The following is a 21967-nucleotide window of genomic DNA, read 5'->3' on the forward strand; positions in this document are numbered from 1 at the left end:
GTCTATTGCCTGACTGTAGGATACTTAAAATTTTTTAATTATCCAGTGTCATATGAATTGAAAAATTACTCAACCTTTTCATTTCTGTAATAATCAGGCTTAAAATTCTGTAGACCAGTAAGTCTTGAATGCATGCATAGTGTTGATGTAAAAAGGAGTCAGTACTAGCCCCAAATCTGAATTTTCCTTGCAGCAAAATATCTTGGGCATTTTAGAATTAGCAATAATTCAAGCCACCCTTTTTTATAAGGTGTACTTTAGTATCTTGTTACATTAATGAGCCTTTTCAAAGAAAAGGAATTGCACATTTACTTTTAATGTTAGATGTACTTTGCTGAGGTGTATATTGTAATTTCTTGTGCCTTTAGCCTGGCGGATCTGAGTATCAGCCAGTTCTACTTAACCGAACAGCGCTATTGGCTCTGGAACCACATGATATTATTGTCTGTCGCTGGCCAAAGCCTCTGAGGTACCAATTCTTTAAGAACATCATGCCAGATGTTCCTATCACACACTGCACTCACTGTAATAAGGTAAGCTGTTTAGTATTCAACATAAATCTTTTCCCAGTTCCAAACATAATTCAGAGTTTAATGTAAAGAGATCAGCATTGTTAATTTTGTTTCATATACAGTATCATTTCTTTTACTGTAATTAGTTTGCTGCCTAAAGTTTATATGTACAGGTTAAAAGTCGTAGATTTGACAATAATGTACAAATATACTGTATAGAGAATGCCTGACTGCTTACTGTACTTCAAACATTTTCATTATTAAAGCTATGGGGTATGGATAAAATATAGTATGATATGTCATGCCTATGTTATCTTCATCCCCATTAAGGGGTTGGTTGCCTTGATGTGTCTTCTTCACTAGGCCCCACTTCTTCAAATCCTCCTTCAGTTTATCACTCCATCTCATCATCTGCTGCCTGCTTTACCTTTTTCCTCTTAACAGGTTCCACCCAAGGCCCCTTCACTCTTTCCTCCTCACTCATCCTTACCACATGCCCTTATCATTTCAATCTCAGTTCTCTTATGATATCTGTAAACTTTGCCACCCTGGCACTTCAAAATTCCTTTATTTTCCAGCCTGTCACACAGAAAAGTCTTTGAAATTCACCTCATCACCCTTATTTCTGTTTACTCCAGCTTATGGACCTCCTTCCTTCTTTATGCCCATGTTTCTGAACTATACGTCATCACTGGTCTGATTACACTACAATAAATCTTTATTTTCATTGTATCGGGCATTCTTTTGTTACACACTACCCTTGTCTTTTCCTTCAATTCCCCTAAGTTCCTTTATCCTGTTTTCAACCTCAGCTTCACACCCTCCCTCTTTGCTTAAAGTAGATCCTAAGTATTTGAAATTCTCTACCTGTTTTAAATCTAGGCCTCTTCTGCCTTGTACAAATAACCTTTCCCCTCTCTGCTTGCTGGACACAACCTCAGTTTTACCCACATATACCTTCATATTACCCTATTCAAGAGATTCTCTTCCTTGCAGTTCTTCTTCAGTGTCTGTCATAATCACCAGATTATCTACATCTAACAACTCTGAGTTTTCATTCCTAATTCCTTAACTTAGTACATCCATAACCAGTACAAAGAGAAACAGGCTAAGTGCTGATCCTTGTTGTAAACTAACACTAACTTCAGATATTTCTGTTTTGCTATAGGCTGTTATTACTGTACTGCTGTCCTTTTTCTTTGAAAATCATTCTAACCAACATAACCAACTTTTCTGGCCCTTTCTTCTATTGTAAATACCAAAATGTACCTTGGTATTCTGTCAAATCCTTTCTATAGGCTTATAAATGCATAATAGACTTTTGTTTACCTTCCAGTCACTTGCTTTGTATGTCTAAATTAAAGGCAACATCAACTGTACATCTCCCTCTAATGAAACTGCACTGCAGTTCACCATTCTTCATAATTCCTCACAATCACCATACTACATAATATCTCCCTTCTGTTTTAACACATTTACCATCAGACTTTCTTCGTAGGCATTTGGCATTACTTCCTTTACCTAGATTGCACTTCTGATAGCCCTGGTGCTTTGCTATTCTTTATTGTACTTGTACCCTTCTTTTCTTATGTAGAGTATATCTCCATCACCATCACTTTCCTTACCTTCTCCAACCCCTTTTTTATATTTTCTGTGTTTTAAAGATCCTTATAGTAAATCTGACATCTTTGTTTTATGTCATCTTTGAGCACGACATTTCCCTCTATATTTGTTGACATCTGACTGAATCAGATCTTGTCTTTGTGTTTTCCATGCATTTGGCATTCTGTAAATATCCTGTTCACATTCCTTTGTTTCAAACCTTTGATTCTGCCCTTCTATAGCTCTTCTAGTGGCTTTACCCAGTATGAGTCTCTCCTCTTCTCTATACTACTCCTTTTGTGCATTCCACATGCCTCACCTTCCAATCCTTGAAAGCCATAAGCTTCTGCCTAAGTGAATCCTATACCTCTGCTCCATCTCCACTTTTCTCCCCTTTTGACACCCAGTGGTCACTTTTCACCCAACTGCCTCCTCTGCATCTTTTACATGTTTTCATATCATTCAAAATATTTTCTACTCTATCAACTCCCTCCTCTCTTGAATTTATCTGTACTTGATGTCTCTCTTTCATACCTCTTGTATTGCTTACAGTGTTCTTTAAGATCCCATATTTTAATTCTTAATTGGGTTGTGAGATTTGTATTCAGCACTTAATCATTTGTCTTTGAAAAGCATAATTATGTAGCATCTTTGAATTTCAATGGTAACCTGTTGTAAAACAAAAATCACAACATTATTATTAGAAATCTTAGTATGATATATAGGATTAGTTTTGTCACAAAGGAAACCATAATGTAAGCAGAATACAGTAGGAAAGTGTGTCCACATTTAATATGGGTAAGAAAAGACTTTATTTTACCAACATAAGGAAATCTTTATTATTATAGCTTCATAAGAATTAGTATAATATGCCAAAAAGTTGGTTAGCCAAAAATTTTTCTTCTCTTTTCCTAATGGTTTTTCCATTCAAAATTCAATGTTATGGATATTAGTGATAACAACGAGTACTGTCAAGAATAAAATTTCTTTTACCAGCTGTAAAGTACTTGCTCTCTTACTGTCTTGAGCCATGGTTGGAAGGCAACACTTCATCATACTACTGGTTAACATTCTCATACTGTATAAATTAGTGTACTGTAAATTTGATGCTGTAGGAATATGCATACACAAAAAATGTATTAAAAATATATTCTCAATCATTTTTAATATGAACAAGTTTCAAAATGTTTACTTGTATGCTTTTCTATGCTACTGATTATAGGAAATTATAATTTGACATCATTTACATGTTATTGTTTTTTTAGTGAGATACACAGAAAAAGGACCTTTGCTGATAGACTACTGACCCTGTAGTATGCTCTGGCCTATTGTTCTGTCAATACAAGTGTAAAGGTCATGAAAATGTTAACTTTAAATTTCATTATGATGGTTTTACCCCTTCTTTAGTTCATTAGTTCAGATACAAACACATGCATATTATTACATCATCGCAGACACCCTCCAAAAAATCGGTCTTTAAATGTTACGGGAACATTTTTTATTTCACCAACCTTTTCCTCCCAACCATCACAGTTATGAACATAATACAGTATGCTCAGTAAATGCATAAAAATATACACTAAACAGTGCACATTTAAAAAATAATGTTAGTATAACTTACCTCATCATGTGCATTAGCTGGTAAGAAATACCTGTACTAGGCAGAGTTGAACTGTCTACCCTTTGAATCTTGGAATGGGGGATTGGTAGCTCAAACCTTTGAAAATCCCAACTCCCACATTTTTAAAGATGTACAATACCAGTCATATGATACATTTAAAATTTACTGTAAGTGCGATTAATTTGAGAGAGAGAGAGAGAATTTTAAAAACTAAAATTGGTCATGCATATCTGACTTCAAATACCTCATTTCAGTATCTAATTATCATATTTATTGCATCATTTCATTATATTCATAATAAGATGAACCCTCAAGTGAATTATTTCAGTAAAAAAAACTAATTCTCTTCCTCTCTTGAATTAGTCTGAAGGTTTAACGAGAGCTTTAGCAAATGAATGAGCCAAATTATGCAATTGATTTTAGCAAGAAATTAAGTTGACAAATATTTTGCATGGTTTTATGTTGGCATGTTTTGCATAACCTCTGGAAAACTTTAATACATTTTATATTTGTTCATATACAGAACAAACCTTTGATCTGAACATAGGAGAAAAATTCCCTAGCACCAGCTGGAGTCCAGTTAAAAAAAAGTTACAAGGAATTGGTGGCTTGGGGAGATGACCAAGATGGCAGTGAGGAGGTGGAGTCGACCTCTCATACCCCCATCTCGGAAGCATTGTGTCAGTTTTTCTCTTACTGCCTTTGTAGGAGGTTGTGCAATTGCCCTCTCTCCTCAAAGCTGGTTGTTGTCCACTCCCTGCCCGCATATGCCTTTGGATACTGGTGTTATCTTTCTTTTTTGTGTGATCTATGAGTTTTTGTGTCTCTTGCGTGTTTCTGTTATAAATATGTAAACCCACGACCCTTCTAATCCCACGAAACCCCAGAGAATGCCCTGGGGTTGATGGTAACCCTTGCTCCCGATTCCTGCCTTCCTTTGTAAAAGACCCTCATCCTTCATGTACCAGGTGTAGATCTAATGCTTGTGGCGTAAGTAACTCATGCCCTGCATGTGTTGATTGGCCTCCTGAGCAATGGAAGAATTTTGATAAGAAGAGGAGATATAGAGAAAGTCAGTGCCACCATCTGGGGAAGGTTTTGTTTCCTCAGTGGCGGTGTCCACTTCTTTTCCTTCTCGTTCTGGCTCTTCCTTACCAAAATCTTCTCACACTGCTTCTTCCCATGAAGATTTTACTCCCTCTCATTCTTCTGCTGCTTTGGCCTTAGAAGATTCAAATGGGGGTTCAGGAGGTTTTGTAATTGAGGTGGATGCCCCCTTCTCTTGCAGGGAGGATACCTTCCCCCTCCTGGAGGGTGGAGGCTGCTCCCCCTTGTACTGTTTTTTCAGGAGGTGACTTGCAGAAGATGGCTGAGTGTTAGGACTTCTTAAGTCTACCAGGCGTTCTAACCCTCTACAGGTCTCACTGTTTGTCCTCCTGCACTCCAGTTTCATCCACCATGACAGTTTCCAAGTCCACTGTCTCACTGACATCATCTCATCTCACTACAGCTAGAGCTTCAGTCTCTTTAGCCTCCTCTCAGCTGTCGACGACACTCGCTGCTCCCCACTCCATGATATCAGCTGTGTCGATACCATCAACTACCACGTCTGCTCCTTCTGACTCCCTTATCCAATCTATTTGCAATAGAGTTGAAGGTATCTTCATGAAGAAGTTCGGTCAATCAGAGGTTAAGGAATCCAAGAAGAGACATTGTAGATCCTCCTCTTTGTCTTCCTCTTCATCTTTGTCATCTGCTCCGTCTGTTCCCATCAGACGCTGGAGCAAAAGAGACTTCATAGTTCCTCCACGTAAGAAGATTTGTGATTCTTCCTCAGTCTCTCTCTTCTTCTCCTTTAGCTGTCCTTCATTCATCTAAGAGCATCCATGCTGAACCAGTTCGTAGAACATTCATCTGAGCACGTCCATGCTGAACCAGTTAGTGCTTCTACTCAAGTTACCTCTCAGAAAAGTTCTTCTGTCAAGGCAGACATACTTGTTCCTTCTACTGTTTCCAATGCTCCTCGACCAGCTGATGACTTTAGGACTGTCAACCCTTCAGTTCCAGCTCCCCCTCAGAAGGCCACTTCTCCTCCTGTTCCAGGTCCAAGTGTTCCCTAAGTCCGTAGGAAGGACGACAAGGCCCCATCAAGAAATCTGAAATGCTGGAACCCTCTCCCCAGAGGTCTCCTTCCACTCACGTACATGTCCCACATACTGAAAGTCCTATGAGATCACACGACTTTCCTCGTACGTCATCATTCCCGATCACATTCCCCTAGAAGGTACTGTGTTCGGCATTCTTGCTCACACAGATGGGACTGTGATTCACGCTCCTGTTCACATGGCGGTGATCGAGCAGCACGTTACGCAAGTCGTTCCCATGTACGTGATCATGACTCATGCTCCTGTTTGCATGGCCGTGACTGAGCTACACGTAGCCCCAGTCCTGCACGGCATACTGAGAAACCACGTCCTTCATCTCCTTAAGAGCAGCGCTCTCGTTCACACGTCCATGACCAATCTTTGCGTCACGAGTCCTTCATGGCCTTGTAACCTGTCACAATGTTCACTACCTCGTCAAGATTCTCGTTCCCATTCTTGAGGCGTGACCGAGACCAAGACAAGGTTCCATCTAGTTCTAGAGACTTACAGGCTCCCAAGAAAGTTTTAGGCCCTAAAAGAGCCTATGCTCTAGTAATAAATCAGGAGGTAGAGGATGCTGACCATCAAGAGTTCTTATCTTCTTAGGCTGAGGTGCTTGAGTTAATTTGAGGTTGTAACAGCCTATTCAAAGAGGCTTTAGCAACCAGTTCGGATTTATTTTTGGGTATGGAAGCTTTGCTAGGCCCCAAGAAAGAAGCAAAAACATCCTGTGCTCCAAACTTACCAGCAGAATTTTTAAGCAAGTGAGTTCTCTTATCTCAGGTTGGGATAACTCCTTACATTCCAGTAGATCCTTCAAGTTACTACCTCCACCTCTTCCCCAACATAAACGTTTTTATGCTACTACAATGGATATTTTGCAACAAAGACAAGTTGACCCAGACCTAGTTCTGGTAGGCACGTGTATATCCTTGGACCAAGTTAAGGCAGAGGGCACTTCTTTTACATTTCAGGAATTGGCAACATTGGAGCCAACCACCTCATCGGCCTTTCAGGCTGTTTCACGGTAGACCTTTGCTCAACAGCAGTGGCAAAGATATCCTCCACTGCTATGGCCAGATCTGAAGACGGCACATCCTTTGGTAGGTTATTACAGTCTGGTGGGAAACCATCTCATGCTTGTCCCATCTAATGGCTAATATGTGGGCAAACTGGCTGCTTACAAGAAGAGATTCTGCCTTCTTTGAATTGTTTAAGTTTGTCAGTAAGGATTCAGTGTTAGCCTCAAGAAATGGCGATGCTATTTTAACTTCTACGTCTCTGTTCCCAAAAGATCAGTGAGACTCCGCAGTCAATAGACGCAGAACTAATAATAATGACAGATTAGTACATCAAGCGGTCTCAAAATCGTCCATCCCTTCTCGTGCTAGCACATCCAAATCAAGACCCCAAATGTCTACCTACGTCTCACCAAAGAAAACTCAAGTCACAACAGTTCAACATTGGGCTCATCAACTATCTCCTTTCTCCAAGAAAACTCCTCAGCAGCGACCCTTTAAGCCTGCTCTTCCAGTCCTGGCAAAGGAGGCAGAGGCAGGGCCAGGGGAGGTAGACGATAGTAGGGGCGGCCTTCCCCACTTGCTGCCATTGGTGGGGAGGTGCTTGGTGAGCCATTGGGCAACTTGGCAGCAGTTCAGGGTGGAGAACTGGGTAGTAGATGTTCTTCTGGTGGGATATCTACTCCCCTTCAAGTTTCCAACCCCACTCTTTGAGAGTCCACTTCACCAATCAACTTACTCTCTAGGTTCGGCAAGACATCTAGCTCTTCAAGGCGAAGTGAAGATGATGGAAAAAGGAGCCGTGGAGATTGTGAAGAACGTATCTCCAGGATTTTACAGCCGTGTTTTTCTGGTTCCCAAGGCTGTGGGCAATTGGAGACTGGTAATAGACCTATTGACTCTCAACCTTTTCATTAGAAAGACATGGTTCAAAATGGAAACACCTCACACAGTTCTTCAAGCCATCAGGGAGAATGATTTCATGCTTGCAATAGATCTGAAGGATGCACATTTCCAGATTCCAATACATCAATCTTCCCGGAAGTATCTTCACTTCAGTCTGGGAGATATAGTTTACCAGTTCAAGGTTCTTTGCTTCGGTCTTTCAACTGCCCCACAAGTCTTCACCAGTCTCCTTAATTTCGACATGGGCACATTCTCAAGGAATATGGATCTTAAGATACCTCGACGACTGGCTGGTGCTAGCCGATTCTCATGTAAAGTTGATCCAACACAAGGACTGTCTTATTCAATTTTGTCATGGTTTAGGCATTGTGATAAATTTGGAAAAGTCAAACCTCACTCCAGGTCAAAGACTTCTTTACCTGGGTATGATGATAGCCAGACTTCTTTACCTGGGTATGATGATAGCCACAACAGCAGCGAGAGTATTCCCTTCGGAACAACGGCTAGAGAAGTTCAAGAACTTCACTCATCTGTTCCTCTCCAGACAGAAGCAACCCGCTTGTCAGTGGCAGGTCATTCTAGGTTTCCTGTCGTCCTTAGAGAAGCTAGTCCCTCACGGTCAAATACACATTCGATAACTCCAATGGAGACTAAAGGAGTTTTGGTCCCCTTCCCCTGTAAAGGATCCTCCCTTGTTCCAAGTTCTGTTATCAGAGGTGAGGAATGACTTAGCTTGGTGGCTGGATGACAGGAACCTGACTATAGGAGTGCCCCTTCATTCTCCACCTCCAGAGATTCTACTGTTCTCAGATGCCTCGCACAAGGGCTGGGGAGCACACTTGGATGATCTAATATCAGGAGTGTGGGATCACCAAGACAAATAGCTCCTTATCAACATCCTGGAGTTGAAAGCAGCCTTCTCAGCACTTCAGGAATTTCAAGAAAGGGTGACAGGGCACTCCGTGGTACTAATGTCCGCCAGCACTAAGGGCGGGTGCTAGTGTCTCAGCATCTTTATGACTTGACAGTACAACTGCACCAGTGGGCGTTCTCTCAATCGATAATTCTCATCCCAGGCAAGAACAACTTGGTGGCGGACAAGCTGAGTCGCAGGGTCAAGTTCTGGGAACAGAGTGGTCACTGCATCTTGAAGTGGCAGAAAGGCTTTTTTATCTGTGGGGAAGGCCATCAATAAACCTATTTACAACAAGACACAACAAAAAACTAGAGGTATCTTGTTCGGTTGTTCCAGATCCCTAGGCCGTGGTGAAGGGTGCCCTTCAACATCCTTGGGACAATCTGGGGGCTTTAAGCGAAGGACCATTCCGTTCGCTAGTCAAGCATACAAAATTTGCCCTTGTCCTGGGTGCAGTACTCTCAAAATGACAACCAGTTAGACCACACTTATTACCTACACCATAGATTAAAAACATCACTCATCCATTAAAAAACACAAAACTGGTGGGTATCCAAGCACATAGTACTCCCAGACGCCCCAAAAAACTCAACGACCTATGTCAAGGCGAAGAGAATTACGTTGGAAGGGACATTTCCTACCCTTCCTCCCCCAATACCACTGACTTACACTTCCAATAAGTTGTTTGGAGAATGGAAGAGAGGGGGAGATTGTGCTTCAAAGCTGATGACGTAGCTGTGGCTCTAATATCGTGAGCTCAAGCTTTAAGAATAGGAAGAAGTTCTTCTTCAATCTGAGAATGTGCTTCATTAATGAGGTCCCTTAGAAAGAAAGAAAGGGTATTCTTCTTAAGGGGCCACGAAGGGTCTTTGACTGAACACCATCGGTTACTGGCAGGACCCCTATTCTCTCAGTTCTATGCAGGTAAAACTTCAAAGCCCTTACTGGACAAAGCAGTCTCTTCATCCTCTGAACCAAGCACTTCCACTAAATTCTTTATACAAAAAGAATGAGGCCAAGGTTTAGACAGAGTCTTGTTCTTTGCAAGAAACCCCAGCATATAGGAGCAAACTGCATCTCCTTGAGCGAATCGACTCTTTTGTCAATTGCCTGTATCTCGCTGACTCTCTGAGCAGTGGCTAAGGCTACCAGGAAGAGGGTCTTCTTCATAAGATTCCTAAGGGATGTGGAATTAAGAGGTTCAAAGGCAGGGCCAGAGAGCCATTTTAGAACTACATTTAGGTTCCAAGATACTGGTTGCGAATCCCTTGTCTTACAGTTATCGAATGATCAAATAAGATCGGAAATATCCTGGTTGGCAGAAAGGTCCAGGCCCCTGTGTCGGAACACCGAGCTAAGCATGGACCTGTAACCTTCAATTGTTGACAGGGACAAATCTCTGGTGGTCCTCAGATACAACAGGAAATCAGCAATTTTCGTTAAAGACGTCTTAGTAGGCGAGATGCCATTAGTTCTGTACCAAGTGCAGAATATGGACCTCTTATATTGATAGGTGTTGGTGGATGACTGGCGTCTGCATCTCACAATAGAGTCCGCAACTGCCTTTGAAAATCCCTTAGCTCTGAGTAATTTCTTGACAGTCTGTAACCTCTCAGTGCTAGATTTGGCAACCATAGATGGAACCGTCTGAAGTTGGGTTGTCTGAGCAGATTGCGTTTTTGTGGTAGAAGCCTTGGAAAGTCTACCAACATCTCCAAAAAATCTGGGAACCATTCCCTAAGAGGCCAGAATGGGGCTATTAGTGTCTTCGACACACTTTGGTGTGACCGGAACTTGTTCAGAACTTCTCCTATCATCCCGAATGGTGGGAAGGCATACAGATCTTTGCTTGACCAGTCCTGTAACATGGCATCTGTCACCCATGCCAAGGGGTCTGGAACTGGCGAACTAAAAAGAGGTAGACCATGATTTTTGGAAGTTGCGAAGGGATCCAAAGTCGGAGCTCCCCACAGTCTTCAAAGATCCAGGCGAACCTGTGGATCTAAAGTCCACTCCATGGGAATTACTTGCTCGCGCCTGCTTAGCTGGTCTGCCAGGACATTCAGTCTGCCCTGGACAAATCTCGTTACTAATTTCGTCTGATTCTGGTTTGCCCAAAGTAGAAGATCCCTTGTTGTCTCGCAAAGGGAGAAGGAATGCGTTCCCCCTTGCTTGCTTACGTAAGACAGTGCTGTGGTACTGTCCAAATGGACTGCTACGGTCTTCCAAGAAACTTCCACGGCAAAGGCTTGCAATCCCAAATGAATTACTTTTAACTCTTTCACGTTTACATGAAACCTCTGTTGAACTGGTGACCAACTTCCAAAGACCTCCCTGTTTTCTAGGAGAGCTCCCAAGCCTAAGTCTGATGTGTCTGCAGAAAAGCTTAGGTCTGGGTTCTGGATGAGAAGGGACTTCTGTTCCAGCAGCCTGTCTTCTGACTTCCTCCAAAGTAGGTGCTTCTTTATTTTGGGAGTTACAGGGAACATGAATGAGTCTGGGAGCTGTTTCCTGTCCCAGCTGGCTCAAAGAAAAAACTGAAAAACTCTCTTGTAGCCTTCATAGGGATATGAATTGCTCTACGGAGGCTTAAGTTCCCAGGAGACTCTGGAGAGAGAGAGAAACAAGGATGTGAAAGTACGCATCCTGCATATTTATCGAGACCATCCAGTCTCCTTGACAAATAGATGCAAGAATGGAACGATCGGTTTCCATTCTGAACTTCGTCTTCTGAACAAAGACTTTCAGTGCACTTACGTCCAGGACCGGCCTCCATCCTTCTGATGATTTGGGAACCACGAAGAGGCGATTGTAGAGTCCCTCTGAATCTACATCCTCAATCTCTACAGCCTTCTTGTTGAGAGGGTGGAAACTTCCTCGAGAGGACCGCAAACCTCTCTGAGCCTAAGGAGTAGGCAGTCAGGATGATAGGCTTCTTGACTAAGGGAGGTTTTTCCCTGAATGGGATAGCGTAGCCCTCCTTGAGGACTTGAATGATCTATTGTTCTGCTCCCATTTTTCCCAGAATACAATAAACCCCACGTATTCATAGGGGATGCGTTCCAGACCCCCCCCCCACTCTAAAAATGCTTTTAACTGCCTACCTTGAAAGTTCAAATACCAAATGTATACTTAAAGTATCATCCTACATCAAATATACCTTAAATTATTATCCTATTACTGTATTAATCTTTGAAATTATATTACTAATATAATTTCAGTCATCTGAAACATTGGTACAGTAAACCCCCCATGTATTCGCGGATTTCTCTGTGGAACGTATCTACCCATTATTCATGGAAAATTCGCCCATTCGCGGTATTTTTCACTGGGAAATATTCACTAATTACTGTATTTTCTTATCATTTTCATGACTAAATGTACTTTTTGTGATAAAACTATTAAAATACTCAGGTATACGCATTTTTAGAGGGTTTTTCTTGTGTTTTAAGTATTAAAATAGGCAGTTCTAAGTGTTTTTAGAGGGGTTTTAAGTATTCGCGGATTTTAACTATTCACGGGGGTGTGTGGTGCGCATCCCCTGCAAATACGGGGGGTTTACTGTACCCTTAAAAATATATACATACATACTTCTATGCCTTCCAGCCAAAGCTGAGAGTGTTACCACTTCAACTTATATTCAACAAGGCTGGCTGAGGCAAAAGAAAGAGAGAGAGAGAGAGAGAAAAGTTTATCTCTTTAATCTCTCTGACAACAAAAAAATTTGTTTTTTGTCTTCCAAAGATGTAATACCTTTACTACACATTTTTAAAACTATGAACACACACACACACAAACAGTGTCTTTTCCTGAGAGAGAGAGAGAGAGAGAGAGAGAGAGAGAGAGAGAGAGAGAGAGAGAGAGAGAGAGAGAGAGAGAGAGAATAACTCCTTACAATATCAAAAGATTGAAATCCATGAGCTTCTGAGGGCAACACTCCTTCCCCTCAGGCCAATATGTCAAACTGTCAAGTAAACTGACATTTACCATCCCTCCTTTCTCAAGTTGAGAATAAAAAGACTGGGAATCACTGTTTGTTTGTTTAAAAAGTTAAAAAATTTAATAAACAAATGCATGGAAAATATATTAGATTATTATTATTATTAATCTTATTAATCTTAATAATTGAAAATTAGTACTTATTAGTTAAATCATTTATCATACAAAAGAAACATGTACATATTATGTCAGAAAAATTCTCTCATCTAAATAAGACAGAGAATTATTATTTTTATTTAATGTTATTGTTTAATCTTATTAAACTTAATATTAATATTTGAAAATTAGTATGTACCATAAATCATTATTTTATCATAAAATTTACGCTCTAAAAATGCTTATACTATCATCCTGAAACACTTATATATCATTTTAATATAATTTCAACAGTACTTTAATATAATTTTGATATTTCAATAGTATCAATTCTGAGCATCAATCTTCGCTTTCATGAGGTCGGGTCAGTCCTGAATGGAGGGGAGAAAACCAGTTTCTCTCTCTCTCTTTGAGTTATGTATTATTTAATCTTAGAGTATTATTATTATTAATCTTAACAATATTTGAAAATTATTAAATAAAATATGTATTTAGTCATGAAAATAACATCAAAATACACTAATTAGTGAATATTTCCCAACAAAAAAGTCCACAAATTGCCAAATTTCTCATGAATAATTTATAGATACATTCCACAGAAAATCCCACAAATCATGAGCACATGAATGTAGGGGGGTTTACTGTAGTTGGAGCCAGGAACCCGCTGGAGCACGGAGGACTAGGTCTTCATTTTCTTGATGAGGGTCTCAATGCAGACTTCTTGACTGTCTGCGACTAAAAGCGAACATTGGAACATGGTCTGGAAGATCTTTTTCTCCCACCACAAAAGGGATGAGACTGTAGAGGAGAGGCCGGCTTCCACTAAACGAAGGAGGGTCCTCGGGACGTCTTGCTGACTGAGACAGAAGGTCCTGGGTCGATTTTTTGTGTAGATGAAACACAGTTTATTAACTGTCAACTGTGGGAACAAAATCCTTCACCAAGGGAGAAAGAAGGAGAGCAAGCTTCAGTGCTGTAGTCACTCCTTTGGTGGTATATGAACACCATAACTCTCTTTTTTAAAACACCCAACGTAAAGAGAGAGGCTAGTTCCCTGGAGCTGTCTCTAACTCCTTTATTGGCTCAAGAGAGAACACCCAGGGCGTCCAAGATGAAGTCCTCAGGGAGAGAGAAACAGTCCTGTATTTTCCGTGCCAAGGTGCCCACTGACCAGTCCAAGAAACTAATTACTTCGAACACCTTGAAGAGGTTTCGAAGTAGATGATCAATCTCTGCTGAAGAAAACATCACTTTAACTGATGAAAAAGCCAATCTCCTAGAAGAATCAATCAAGCCAGAGAAGTCCCCCTGGGAGGGGGCAGCAGCTCCCAGGGAAGAAGCTTCCCCAGTGACATAAGAAGAACACCTTCTATGTGAAAGACGGGCAGGAGGAAAGCAAAAAGAAGCCTTCCCTTGCTCTCTCTTGACCAAGAGCTAAGAATCTACTTTGCCGAGTGCCTTCCTAGTGGAAGTAGAGAGCACCATCTTGGGCAACTTGGAGTGTTCAGTAGGTTGATTACTCATCAAGAAGGTGGATGCAGAAGATGGGGCCACTGGCGAGAAAAAGGCAGGAAACTCTGTAGTAAAAAAATGAAGGAGCGCCATACAAGCAGAAGGAGTCTAATCCTCTTCCACATCTTTATTTGACTCCTTTTCATCGGATAACACTGGAGAAAGAGATAAGTCTGCAGTTGTATTTGCAGCAGGAGGAGGCTTTTCAAAACACCTAAAATGTCATCTACTCTCTGCTGGATGGGAGCCAAAGCTGGGTCCATAACTGAAGAAAAAGTCTGAAGTCCAGGGTTTGGCGCTGACAAGACGGGCTGGCGCCAAGTCCTTAAAGGACAGAACTGCACTCTCAGGCGCTCAGAAATCTTTGAGCGAACGGGTGCTCAGAAATCTCCAAGCGAATGGGTGCTCGGAAGTCACTGGACGCTCCGAAGATACTGACACGTCGGGTGCTCAGACACTGCAGCATCCACAGGTGATACAGAATGGATGCGTCTATGCGCTGAAGACGAGCGCTTAGGCACTAAAACTTGTCGTTTCGAATCTGAGCAAACTGGAGAAAATGTTAGGGACTGTCCCAAAAGCTGCATGAAGGCTTCTTGAGCATTGTAGCGTGAGACTTCTAATTGGGCACCGGAGGGGTGAGGGATACATCCATTGCTGGCCTTTTCAATGGCCTAGATTTATCACTTTTGTGCCACTGGCACCTGACATTGGGTCTAGATGCCTCCGAACTCGAAGAAAGATGATGCATCTCTGAAAAGATGCCTTTCCAGTGGCTGTCTGTTGCACCCTGGGACTTTACAACAGGGGTAACTGAGGGGCTGACTACCCTTGGACAGACCCCACCGACCTCCCTTGGGCCTCAGGTATGGCTTCTCCCAGGTTCAGGGGTGTGTGCCAGGGACCTTTGTCTAGGAGAGTCGGCAGGACAGGCAGCCAGCTCCTCCACTAACACTTCGCTTGCACTGATAACACCACCTTTTTTTAACTTGGTCCATTAGGGCATGAACCGAAGGCCCCAATTGAACCATAGAATTCCAGTTAACTCCAACTTACGGTCAAATCTTGACTTTAGGTTGGCAATGGATTGGGTTCGGTAGTGTGGAAGCTGGGTAAAGGATCAGGTGGTACAGCAGGAGAACTGGGATTTGGGGATAATACAGAAGCAGAAACAATAGGTCTTATTGTCGTTCCTAAGAGATGCCTTTCTCTTCCTGTCCTTCTCTAACTTAGATAAAAGAGAACTTAAAAGTTTTCCACTGTTTAGGGTCCCAATCTCTGCATTCCTCACACGTTAAAGTCAAAGAACAAACTTGACCTCTACAATCAGCGCAAATGGTATGCGAGTCGTATTTCGCTGAAGTTAACCTCGTATTGCAGCCTTTGCTGCAATAACAAGTGGAAGATGTACTTGCGCCAGACATTGTCAGACAAGGCAGCAACCAAAGGTCAAAGTAAGGAAAAAAATTGTCAAATCTTGAAAGTACTAAGGTCTTAAGAAAAAACTCTAACTCTAAATAACTGCTGAAAGGCTACCAAGCAAATATACTTCATCAAATTGATCTCAGTCAACACCGGTAACGAAATCCAAATTTAGCTGAGAGCTAACAACCTTGTTGTCAGCCAACAGAAACAAATTGAAGTGCTTTGCAGAGTTGTTCCTCTCTTTCCCGAAAGTCGGTGGGATTATCTACCTACACCAAACAAAAGAATTGCTACCATGAATTTTCAAATTTAACTGCCGAAAAATTGTTATTTTTGATAACCTAAGGTAAAGAAAGTTTATCTTTTGGTTTTAAAATTCATTCTCTTATCTTCCTCTTCCTTTTTATTTACTTCCATCAGACCTGAGCTAGCTAAGGACATCAAGCAGCTCATTCAGTTAGCCTTTGCAGTGTAAAAATAAAAGGCAGTGTAAAAATAAAGTCTTGAGTGCCAACTTCTTAGGAAGTTGCTTTTTTCAAAGTCCTATCTTTCTTTGGTATCTGCAGTGTTTTCACTATGCAAACGAGAACTTCATCTGATCCCTGTCTTAAGGAATCTTTTAGTGTTTTTAAGAAGACATTTTTAGTCAACATGTAAGCATTTGTGTACACTTCAGTAAAAGGCTTTGTAAGGTAATGGTGTGTCTGATATGAACACCTTAACAACATGAATGGCACTGTCTGTTACTTTTGTAAATAAATTTTGGACTGTCATCTTATATATTTATTTTACTTTCAGATGTTCCATACTGATGATTATGTACTTCAGGTACTGCAAAAAGGCCACTGCCCTTTCTGTCGTACACCTTCAACAGATATTGCAGACCACAACATTGAGTGAAGTGTTAAGTATTAAACAGTGTGATTTCTTTTTTTTATTTTTGTGCATATCAGTGTACAGTAAACCCTCTGTATTCGCAGGGAATACATACCACACCCCCCAGCGAATAGCTAAAATCCACGAATACTTAAAACCCCTCAAAAAACACTTAGAACTGCCTATTTTGATAGTTCAAACAAAAAAAATCTCTAAAAATGCTTATACCCGAGTATTTTAATAGTTTTATCACAAAAAGTGCATTTACTCATGAAAATGATATGAAAATACAGTAATTAGTGAATATTTTTCAGTGAAAAATATTGCGAATTGGCGAATTTTCCGTGAATATTGTGTGTATACGTTCCACAGAGAAATCCGTGAATAGGTGAGTCTGCGAATCATAAGACCGCGAATAAGGGGGTTTACTGTATTAGTTTTTTGGTTTGTAAACTGTGTATGTACTACATGATTTTATGCAAGATGACTTTCGAAATACAGTATACTGTATAATTTTTTGGGCCATATGTGCTGTTCCTAGTCATTGTTATATTTGTGTATGTATTAGGTAATGCTTTCATGTTTTATTTGTACCAAAAATGTAGGAAAACCTAATTTCCTACTTTATTTAAAGAAAGTTAGCACTTGTTTGCATACTTAGCTTGTCCTATAATGAAATATGATGGCACCCATTATAACGAGACAAGAGCAGTATTTGTGACTGTGAAGTGAGGACATCTTTTTACTGAAGCTGGAAATAATCCTTCAGAGTTACAAACTTTGGCAAAAGTACTGTACTAATGTGTGTTTTTATCCACTTCTTTTTCTGATCTGTAGTTTTCATTTTTCCAGCCTCTTTTAATTGTCATATGTAGTTGACATAAGTGCAACTTTATAAGATTTATGAATAAGTTTGGAAGACATGAACCGTGTATCTATAATATAGGCTGGCTCACTTGTTTTGGTGAAGTCCCTGTGATCTCATTATAATATTTCATGGTGCATAATTATCTAGTCCGTCCATTGTTTAGCGATATGAAAAAAAACTGTTTACAGAAATTATTTATTTAAGCACAAATAAAACTAAAACTTTCAATAACTCTTTTGTTTCTTTCCTTGCAAAATGTACTATTTTTACAATAATATACTAAAGTTACAATACAAAATTGACCTTTTATACATGTACAGTATCATAAACTTCAAGCAACGTCATCCCCCCTTTTTTTTACCCTAATTAGAAATAGCTTCATTGCAAGCTATAATTTCTGTATAATGAGTGGAAGTAATAATTAAATGTTTGAAGATGAGCTTCTCTTATAAATTAGTCTTACTATAGTAAGTGTTACTTTAATAACATTATATTCACTGTCTGTCACTGGGCAGAGTTCAAATTTCCACACCAGGCCTCTTATATTGTTCAGTGCATTAGCATACTTTAGGCAAGGGCCAATGCTGGTATAAAACATCTTGACCCAGACTAGCCAGTTAGTTTTTACAAAATCTTAGAATCAAAGTTCTACACGTATTTTTAACTAGGCTATTTAAGCTTGCCTTTAATAAGCTGCATGAATTATATTTTAATTATTGACTGTCTATATGCAGTAGATAAGAAAAAATGATTAGGCATCCTACAGAAATAAAGCCTCTTCTCCACTGTCTCCTTAGCTTTACATTTTGTAAAGTGTGTTCAATCTAAGGTCAAGCCACAATGCTGCCTGGAAGGAAACCATAGCTCATGACTATATAGTTGAAAAGGAGGTGCTACCTTGTAGGCGTACCTTCAGGGGGTGTCACTGTCAGTCTGCAGACTGAGTCAGCTTGAAGGGGATAGGTCTCTGCATCCATTGGCATACAGAACTTCCTCTGGCATGTTAATGGCAGGGGAAGTAGTTTGTGCAATATGCTGGGCAACAAGGAACCTTTTAACCTGATCAAACGTACCACAACCAAGCTGGGACCTCAGCAGTTACAATGGCAGTCTCATCTCAGGAGTGTAGGATTATAGACATGAATGACTGGACCTGGTGGTAACAATCACTGAGCCAGAAGCTGAGGTTGACTCATGAGCAGAATATGCATGCTCTGAAGAGTGGCCAGCCTTCATATAAACCTTCCTGCGATTGCCCAAATCCAAACATTACAGGGTATGGACAAACACTTAAAATCTATACAGGAGTCCCTGGTTATCTGTGATCTGGTTTTATGGGGCTTGTCTAGCTGACAATAAATGGATTTTCGGCGCTGATATGCTCTGATATCCGCTTATCAGCGCCGATCCAATACCCACCTAACAGAGGCGTCGATTCCCGCTTATTGGTGCCGATAAGCGCCGGTATTTGTTGATTTCCGGTTACCTGCAATTTTCGGTTATCATCATGCCATTGGGAATGGAACCCCCGCCAACAACCGGGGACTGCCTGTAGTCCATGCACACATCAGGGGTCTCAGATGAACAAAAAAACATCCTGAGTTTCTGCATTATCACATGCCCTTTGGTCACCACAATATCCTTTAGTATCTTACAGTGGCAACCCGCTGTATGTGAACCCTCTGTCTGCAAGCGTATAATCCAGGAATTGTGCACATACTAAGCAAAAATGACATTTTTATGATAAAATAAAGTTTAATATATACTTACCAAGTAACTACATAGCTATTAGTTTCACTTAACTGTGGCAGTTCTAAATTTGAAATTTGTGGTAACGCGCTATTGTTTTAGTGTAGGTAACCAGACCCCACCCACTACCGGGGAAGAATAAGAGCAACAGTGCTGAGGAGCCCAATTCGTTTGTGCCCTACATCCACGAGAGGGGAGGTGGGAGGGCTTTGATCATGTAGTTACTTGGTAAGTATATATAAAACTATTTTATCATAAAAATGTCATTTTTACATAAGTAACTTACCACGTAACTACATAGCTGAATCCCACATTGACAGGAGGTGGGAAGCAAGGACATTTTCCATCCAAAAACTCAATAAAGGAGATTAATTTGAATTAGAAAGGTAGCTAGCATTGGTGTAATGCTTGTTGTAACTTTATCTGGTGAGAGAGCTGCAGCTGGAAGATACTGCCTCTGGTTGGCACTCATCTCAACCTGCAGTGACGCAGCAGTAAAGCTGAGAGTCGCCTCTACTTCAGTGGGAGAATCTTGCAGTCGAGGAGTACTCCGAAGATTGACAAGGCCCTGCAAAATAAATGCCCTTGCCCTCGGCAGAGTACAATAAATACAACCTGAAATTCGTTACCACACAATATTGAAACCATCACCCAACCATTAAAAACCAAGAACTGGTGGGTACTCCTGGTACACGGCACCACCAGGCATCCCTAAACTCAGCATCCTTTAACAAGGCGAGAGATAGGGTTGGATGGGGTTTCGTTCTTTGCCAAGAGTCCAAGTGTGAATGAGCAGACTGCATCACCTTGCAAAAATCCCACTCGCTTACTGAAGGCATGTAATTCGCTGATCCTCTTTGCCGTAGCTAAAGCAACTAAAAAGAGAGTCTTTCTGGTTAAGTCTCTCAGCGATAAAGCATGAAGGGGTTCAAATGTAGGGCCAGAGAGCCATTTGAGGATGACACCTAGATTCCATGCAACTGACATAGACTTCTCTTGCTTGGAAGTATCTAGGGACTTAATTAGATTGCTTACGTCTTGATTAGCAGACAACTCGAGACCTCTATGTCTAAACCCAGAGTTTAGCATAGATCTATAATCTCTGATTGTAGAGGTGGCCAAGCCTCAAGAGGACCTCAGAATATTAAAAAATCAGCGATCTTTGCTACAGAGGCTTTAGAAGGCAATATGATTTGTCTTCATCACCAGTCACGAAAAACTGTCCACTTCGCCTGGTAGAAATTAGTGGAAGACTGACATCTGCATTTGGCGATTGCTTCTGCAGCTTTTCTTGAAAAGTCCTTTGCTCTGACAAGCTCCCTGACAGTCTGAAGCCTGTCAGAGCGAGAGCAGATAAGCCTAGATGGAAGTGATGGAAGTGAGGCTGCTTTAGAAGGCTTCTCGTCTGAGGTAGAAGTCTTGGGAAATCTATTAAGAGACTAAGAAGGTCCGGGAACCACTCCTGCGGCCAAAACAGAACTACAAGCTCCATGGACACGTTGGTGTGGGTCACGAACTTGTTTAGGACTTCCCTAACCATGTTGAATGGTGGGAAGGCATAGATATCTAAGTCTGACCAGTCCTAGAGCATGGCATCATTAGCCCATGCCTGGGGATCTGGGGCTGGAGAACAGCAGACGGGAAGGCGATGGTTCCTCAACATCGCAAATAGGTCTTCCGACGGTTGTCCCTTCCATTTCCACAGGTTGGTGCACACCTGTGGATCCAGTGTCTATTCTGTTGGAGGGACCTGTTTGCAGCGACTTAACTCGTCCGCCAGAACGTTTAACTTTCCCTGGATGAAGCAAGTTATTACTCTGGTACGGTGATCTCTGCCCAGAGAAGAAGATCCTTGGCTGTTTCATAAAGGGAGAAGAAATGAGTCCCTATCTAATTTTGATGTAGGCTAATGTGGTTGTGTTGTCTGAATGGACTGTGATTGTCTTGCTGTAAGTCTCCATCGCAAAATGTTGAAGGGCCAAGTGAATTGACTTCAATTCCCTTATATTTATATGTAATTTCTTCTCTTCCAATGACCACTTCCCAGATATTTCCATATCGTTCAAAAGCACCTCCCCCAACCCAGATCTGATGCGTCTGAGTACGATGGGTCAGGGTTCAGCAGGTACAATGACTTTCCTATCTAGAACCTCTCCTCTGCCAGCCACCAACGAAGATCCTCCTTGATCTCGGGAGTGATGCGGAACATGAAGGAGTCTGGGAGAGTTTTTCTCTGCCAACTGGCCTCTAGGAAGAATTGTAGGACTCTTGTATGTAACCTTTAAAGGCATGACCTTCTCAATGGATAAGAGAGTGCCCAGCAGACTCATCCGTTCATTGGCTGTGCATGATGGGCAAGATATGAACTTTCCTACTTTCTTGAGGCAGTCTTGAATCCTTTTGTGGGTTGGAAAAGCCCGAAAAGTCAGAGCATCGATCCTCATCCCCAAATAGCGAACGAACTGTGTCAGAGTAAATTGGGATGTCTGGATGTTAATTAAAAGACCCAACTCTTGGGTCCGTAGTGGAGTCTTTTGAAGGTCCTCCATGCATCTCTTCTAAGATGGGGAGTGTAGTAGCCATTCAGATATAAACAGATGTTGTTCCCCATGAGATGGAGCCATCTCGCTACAGGGGAGAGAACACTGGTGAATACTTGCGGAGCTGTACAGAGGCAGAAACAGAAAGCCCTGAATTGAAGGACCCTGCCATGGAATACGAA

General features: G+C 41.3%; 1 protein-coding gene across 3 annotated transcripts in view; it reads left to right on the forward strand.

Moving 5' to 3' along the window:
- The window catches only part of Oseg1 (intraflagellar transport protein Oseg1), a 117041-nt gene extending 99317 nt beyond the window's left edge, over positions 1–17724 (forward strand). For all 3 annotated transcript variants that reach the window (XM_067111290.1, XM_067111289.1, XM_067111288.1), the window contains 2 exons: positions 369–533; positions 16551–17724. In XM_067111290.1, coding sequence (XP_066967391.1) covers positions 369–533; positions 16551–16652 — 267 coding nt within the window. In that variant the 3' untranslated portion in view covers positions 16653–17724. The remainder of the gene's footprint in view (positions 1–368; positions 534–16550) is intronic.
- The last annotated feature ends 4243 nt before the right edge of the window (positions 17725–21967 follow it).

This window comes from Macrobrachium rosenbergii, chromosome 11 (assembly GCF_040412425.1).
Source record: "Macrobrachium rosenbergii isolate ZJJX-2024 chromosome 11, ASM4041242v1, whole genome shotgun sequence".
Lineage (NCBI taxonomy): Eukaryota > Metazoa > Arthropoda > Malacostraca > Decapoda > Palaemonidae > Macrobrachium > Macrobrachium rosenbergii.